Source organism: Camelina sativa, chromosome 14 (assembly GCF_030686135.1).
Source record: "Camelina sativa cultivar CO46 ecotype springtype chromosome 14, ASM3068613v1".
NCBI lineage: Eukaryota > Viridiplantae > Streptophyta > Magnoliopsida > Brassicales > Brassicaceae > Camelina > Camelina sativa.
In genome coordinates, this window is record NC_141893.1 from 1497320 (window position 1) to 1503352 (window position 6033).

The 6033-nt window shown below is 37.2% G+C and overlaps 2 protein-coding genes across 4 annotated transcripts; one reads left to right on the top strand and one right to left on the bottom strand.

Annotated features, from left to right (window-relative positions):
* Window positions 1-637: 637 nt before the first annotated feature.
* Window positions 638-3700, top strand: LOC104738942 (uncharacterized). 3 transcript variants are annotated; one of them, XM_087484850.1, is made up of 8 exons: window positions 638-1654; window positions 1812-1931; window positions 2026-2151; window positions 2251-2381; window positions 2572-2686; window positions 2762-2932; window positions 3036-3229; window positions 3382-3700. In XM_087484850.1, exons 3-6 carry the CDS (start codon window positions 2081-2083, stop codon window positions 2766-2768), a joined length of 324 nt encoding a protein of 107 aa, XP_087340976.1. In that variant the 5' UTR covers window positions 638-1654; window positions 1812-1931; window positions 2026-2080; the 3' UTR covers window positions 2769-2932; window positions 3036-3229; window positions 3382-3700. The 3 variants fall into 3 exon arrangements, with proteins under 3 accessions (XP_087340976.1, XP_087340974.1, XP_087340975.1); XM_087484848.1 differs by having other exon boundaries at window positions 2869-2932; XM_087484849.1 differs by lacking the exon at window positions 2762-2932 and having other exon boundaries at window positions 2992-3229.
* On the bottom strand, window positions 3644-4794 carry LOC104738941 (auxin-responsive protein IAA3). Its single transcript, XM_010459160.3, has 3 exons — window positions 4603-4794; window positions 4213-4521; window positions 3644-4099 (listed from the first exon to the last, which is right to left on the bottom strand). The coding sequence occupies exons 1-3, from the start codon at window positions 4785-4787 to the stop codon at window positions 4024-4026; spliced, it is 570 nt and encodes a 189-aa protein (XP_010457462.3). The 5' UTR covers window positions 4788-4794; the 3' UTR covers window positions 3644-4023.
* Window positions 4795-6033: the final 1239 nt, after the last annotated feature.

Genomic DNA, 6033 nt, shown 5'->3' on the forward strand with positions numbered 1-6033 from the left:
CAAGCAGAACTATTTGGGCAAGATATATGATTCGTGGAAGAACCATATTTTATAATGTCCTTCTTGCTGATTTTTTTTCTTTTTAATTACGTACTAGTCCTTCCTTAGGTTGCTCTTGATTATGTTTATTTTTGTTTTTTATAATTAATTGTAAATTATATTCTTACATATGAGCATCCAGCTAAATAGCTAGTTATAAGAGTCCGTCACTAATCGTTTTCATCATCAAGACATCACCATGACACCCAACTACTTTTTTTAGTAACATTTACAAGGTTGGGCTTAATATAGTTAGTAGTTAGGTATCATCTATCAGTGATTCATTTTGACAATAAATTTTTGGGCACACAATGTTGTTGTTGGTGCAGTTGTAATAACATAAATTAAAATTCGAATTTTATAACACGTTTAAGTATTGGTTGTTTCAAGTATTTGTGTATGATTATGTTGGCCGAAGACATCTTTATAATATGGTTAGTAGTTAGGTATCACTGATTCGTATTTGATAGAATATAGGAATATCTGTCACAACTACTTAGATATTATTGTTCATATTATGTTAATCGTATCCTAGATGCTAGGCTGATTTTTGTAACTACTTTGGCCTTATAAGGCCATGTAAATCAATGTACAAGGCAAGGGAGATTTCCTACCTTTCATGGTATTAGAGCTTGTACGCTCCTGATAATTTTTTTCTCCGCTTCAATTTTCGTATTGACACTAGAATTTTGAACAAGCAATGCTGTCGGTGCAACTGTAGTAACAAAACACTGGTGTTTATTATATAACACTTTTAGGTATTGGTTGCTTCAAGCATTCGTGTATGTTTATGTTGGGCGACATCTTAATATAGTTAGTAGTTAGGTATCATCTATGATCTATCAATAATGATTTGTAGTAACAAAACGCTGATTTTTTATATATATACACTTTAGGTATTGAAAGTTTCAAGCATTTGTGTACGTTTATTATGTTCAGGTTTTTCATTTGTATTATATATATGTGCAGCTATTAATATTAGTAGTGTTATATATACTCTACAAACGCAGACGCGGAGTACATAATAATTTTACATTTATAATTAACTACAAGAAACAATGAAGGGCTCATCGTGTCGTGTGGTTGCAAGAAGCATCAGCACCATCTTTCGTTACGCTCGTCTTTTGTAAAGATTTGGGGAATCATAGATCAAACAGCTCATGAAAATTGAAAAAAAAAAAAATCGAAGTAGATAATTGGGAAAACAGAGAAATTGCGATGCTCACTCGTGTTTCTGGATTGTGAGATACTAAAAACGATTAGACAGAGAGAGAGTAGAGAGACCTGGGTGGTATGGGAAATTTTGTGAAACGGAACGTTTTTGCCAATTTCTATAAGCGCAACGTTTACAAAGTTTTAAACGCGGCGTTTTGCAGTTTTTTTTTTTTCTGATACGCACGAAAGAAACCGTATTATTGTATAGTCTAGTTGTAATGGTGGTGGTGACTTCGCTGCTAGTTTCCACTTCGGCGATGGCGCACGGCGGATATGCCAAGCGGAGGGTAACACGACGGCAGGAAGTAGTTGGAGATCAAAGGGACTTCGTGTTGAGAAGAAACCGAAGAATTCGTCTCTCAAAAATCAAATTCGTTCAATCAGCCGCATGATTCGCAAAGTAATGACCACTCTTCTTCTCCTCTTCCGGCTAAATTAGGGTTTATGGTTGCCTTCTCCGGCCTTTTTTTTCGGGAACTTGTTTCTGATTTTAACGTTAAAAAGATACTATGATATTGATGTATGTGATGATGTGTGTTCAATACAATTGGCTCTAGGATAATTCCTCCTGAAGTAAGGAAAGAAGTTGGATGATCTGAAGAAGCAACAAGATATACATAGCCGTCTTGCTGTTGAACGCATAATCTTCCTAATAAACCGAAAGATCAGATTCTTTGGTGTGAGATCATAGCGTGTTATCTTTTTATGCATTGGATTGTTTTGTTCTCCCCCTGAGTGATTTGGCTTGATCTGACATCTTTCTTTGTGTAGAGCGGAGAAAGATTGAAAGGAGTGTAAGACGTCTTGAGAAGCTACAACGTACGGAATGGTCATGTGCAAGATGCAGAGATTGGTGGGCAACTCCATAAACTCAAAGAAGACCTTGAATATGTTAGGGTAAGCATCTTATCTTGTTTTCTCCTAAACTTCCTAGCTATCCAGTAGAATGATTCAGTTTAAATGCTACTGACATATTGCTTTAAATGCTTCCCCAAGAATGAAAAGTATGTACCTCTATTTAGTGAGTGGAGGTGATGATTTGCAAGTATCTGACCGGAGAAGTAAATTGCGGAAGCAAATCAAAGCCAATATAATTGTTGCTGCTGCCAGTGGGCAAGAGTTGGAAGGTATATATGATATATGTGGGTGATGTTTTTTATGGTGCCCATTCCATTAACTTTCAGTATAGAATTGGGGCAGTATGCTTTTTTTCATCGTTGCATGCATTCTGACCTTCTGTTTGCTTTTGAAATAATGTTGTTATGTCGCGGTATTGATCATATGACTATTACTATTACTGTTTTGAGTGGAAAACAGAGACAGGGAGCGAAGATGATGCGCTATTGGACCTGAGTGATGATGACTTCTTTGTCAACGGAAGTTCAAATGACGAAGCCGATGCGGACGATGAGTGGACTGATAAAAGCACCAAGTACGCCTTGTAACCCTGTGCAATAGTTTCTGTACACCTCAATACTATTAAGTGTAGTTTATTTGACTATATTAGTGTATAACATGGGAGATGAAGACTAAGTCAACAAAACTAGTGGTGTAGTGTATACACCTCTGAATTCCATTAAGCTATTATTCTTGTGCAATACGTTGATTCTTGAGGGAGCCGGTTTCTAGTGCTTTTGGCAGAGCAATATCGAGCATGTCCAGTGATGAAAGAAATCAGGTACAGTGCAAAAGTACTCACAATCTTGTTGGTTAATGATTCCTTTTGTTTTATTGTAGAAGCCGTACACTACTAGGGTTTTAATGCCACCACAACTGTCAAGGTTTGCATCCGCATCTCGTATGTATTCATCTCTGGAGAGGAATGAGATACCTTCCTCCAGCAACACTTCACGTAGAAGAAGCCAGTATTCACATGCTGCCACAAGTTTGCATACAAGTCAGAGTAGCAACGTAAGTTAACTCTGATGCTCACAAACCGAAGAGGAAGAGAAGACCTAAGAAAAAGAAGCAACAGGTGAGTTTCTCTCTACTCTTTCCTGTAATTCTGTTTCGTGCTTTGTGGAAAATCTAATTGGTACTTGAATCAATCTTCCAAACGATATAATTCAAAGAATCTGCATTCGACTGGTGAAGCTAATTATTTATTTACTTTATCTGCTATTGCAGGCGTGAACGGGATCTCTACAGTTCATCAATTCGAAGAGCTTCACTCATGATTAGGACGAGCCTTGTGTTACACTCTCTGAATATAGATATGTTTTTATGTGGTCATGAAGGTAGATAGATAGGTTCTGCTGTTTTTGGCCAATGATATAAACCCTAAACCACTTATCTGTTCTGTGTTCGGGTTGAGTTTAAAACCAATTATAATGGGACGGATCCAATCCAACAACAATCTGATCTCGGATTGAGAACCAAAACAGATAAGTGGGTCTTGCTTGAAAATCTCTACTAATCAATGAGAACACAAATCAGATTGCTACAACCAGTAGCAGTAGAAGAACTTAACACATTTTTCAACGTAAAACACACATAAACCAAAGGCTACAGACAACCTTTTGCCCTGTTTTTTGAAACAAAATTTAATAAGGATCCAGTTTCAATGTTTAAGACCATTAAGCATGTCTACATTTGAATTTTACCGATGAGGTAAATTAAACTAGGCAATGACTTTGGATTCAGTCCGATGGACATAGTTCTCTCCGGCGAACCCGACAACCCGAGCACAAGCAGTGATTTCTCTTGCCCTAGAGGAACTCTGTTTTTTGCAGTTTCTTGTGTCCCTGTTAGGTTTCTTGAAGCTTTGTCTCATACACCGCAGCCTAAACCTTTGGCTTCTGATCCTTTCATGATCCTTAGTCTCTTGCAAGTACACACAAACATCCTGCAACAACAAACAAACAAACAAACTAATCCATAAGAACACGTTACAAATTGTGGTTTCTGATATGTTTGTTTTTGTGAAATTGTTTTTTGACAGATCTATGGAAGACTTACTCCCATGGAACATCTCCAACGAGCATCCAGTCACCATCTTTGTCTTCATAAGTGGGCACAAAGTCTGAACCTTTATATCCTTCTCTCTCAAAATACTCCCCCACAGAGAATTTGAACATCACTTGTAAAGCTTTGAGCAATTCTGAGTATCCTTTGTAACAACTCGGATCTATTTTCCTCAAGTATGGTGCACCATCCATACTTACTTTCACATAGCTTCCTTGAACCTCATGATCAGTTTCATTCTTCCTTGTCTGAACGTTGTTCTTCCTGTAAGATCTAACTGGTGGCCATCCAACAATCTGAGCCCTGCAAAAAGGAAGAAGCACTGTCAATAAGTCTTTTTCTTGACCAGATCAGATCCAGAGAATTTGTGTGTTTAAAACTCACTTTCGAGGAGGAGATGTTTCGGTTTTCCTCGTTGATGATTCAATTTCATTCTCGGAACCACTTGGTAATGCTCTCTTGTTGCTGTTATTACAGCAAGAAACTATCTCTTTTTCTTCACGTACATTGTCTGTTCCTGGTAATCCAAGTCTCAGCTCAGTTTCCTTGAGGTTAATAAACTCATCCATATTAACTCTCTTCTGATTCTTCAAGAGTGCGGGAGAAAGAAAAACAAAGCTTTGGTTATATTGCTTTGGGGAGAGGAGAGAGAGATAGAGAAGTTGATAATGATGTAGATGAAGATGAGGCTTCGTGGAAGCTGAGTGTTTTATAGAAGTTAAAAAGATAGATTGATAGAGAGAAGAAACTGTATTTTGAATTAAGGACAAAGGAAAAAAAAAAGCTAAGCTTGTCGGTAGCAGTAACAGCAACCTTGAGGCAAAAGTGTGTCCCATCCTCTTGGGGACATTAATTAATTGGACACACTTTCTCTTTCTCCCATCTGTCCAAAGCCAAAAACAAAAATCTTTACATTTTTCTTCTCACTCTTTTAATAGAGACGGTCCAGACTGCAGATCAAATCTTTCCACCCCACCACATGTGGTATGCCATATGCACATGTCTCCTCTTTCTATAGTGATCTTTTTTGGATGACAAGTTGAGTACACTGACTTCAGAGATTTACTTATTTTTTCAATAACTCTATATATGCAAATCTAGCTTGTATTCAGTAATATTTGATCATGGATATTGAGTTTCATTGGCTCTAGAACAAAAGTTTAAACCTTTTTGATTTTCTCTGCTTCAAAAAGAGATACTTTGGGTGCTGAAGAGCCAAAAGCAGAGCCAACGTGACAAAAATCTATTCTGGGTTTTGTTAAAAGCTCACAACTTTTTGTCTTCTGTCACTTAACTATTAACGATCATGATCACCACACACGTATATATCAATCTGAAACAAAACTGACAGCATCAAGACATTCAACTAGCTCAAGGCTTAGTTAATTGTCAGTAACATCATAATGGGGTCTTGTAGTTTTGGTTTGGAAACTGAGATCTTCAACAGATTCTCTCTCTGTTTTTGTTCATGTTACAGCGCGCGTTATATGTTGTACAATGGGATCGTAACGTACGGTGAACTTGTATAATGATTGAAACGTGCACAGGAGCACTTTCCTCAAAGAGTATTTCGACCCTTCTCTCAAGCCTAGGGTTACACGAAATCCCTTGTAGAATATGACAATCAAATTTTTCTCTCAGGCTAAGATACAAAAAAAACAACAAGTAGAGATTTTGTGTTTTGTTTTTGTGTTTATCACCAAAGTTTTCTCAACTTTGATTTTTGTGAATCTCTCGACCTTCTCTCTTTCTCTCTTTCTCTTGTGTTTTCTTACTCTGTTTTTGATGTGGAGAAACCGAGTATATATAATGGTC

What these genes read in the sequence shown, in the direction of transcription:
- LOC104738942 (XM_087484848.1), top strand. Translation starts at nt 2,081, where the DNA reads ATGGTCATGTGCAAGATGCAGAGATTGGTGGGCAACTCCATAAACTCA. An exon ending in AAGACCTTGAATATGTTAGG is followed by an intron (nt 2,152 to 2,250) that starts GTAAGCATCTTA and finishes TGCTTCCCCAAG; the next exon opens with AATGAAAAGTATGTACCTCT. An exon ending in TGGACTGATAAAAGCACCAA is followed by an intron (nt 2,687 to 2,868) that starts GTACGCCTTGTA and finishes TTGATTCTTGAG; the next exon opens with GGAGCCGGTTTCTAGTGCTT.
- LOC104738941 (XM_010459160.3), bottom strand. Translation starts at nt 4,787, where the DNA reads ATGGATGAGTTTATTAACCTCAAGGAAACTGAGCTGAGACTTGGATTA. An exon ending in GAAACATCTCCTCCTCGAAA is followed by an intron (nt 4,522 to 4,602) that starts GTGAGTTTTAAA and finishes TCCTTTTTGCAG; the next exon opens with GGCTCAGATTGTTGGATGGC. An exon ending in GTTGGAGATGTTCCATGGGA is followed by an intron (nt 4,100 to 4,212) that starts GTAAGTCTTCCA and finishes TTGTTGTTGCAG; the next exon opens with GATGTTTGTGTGTACTTGCA.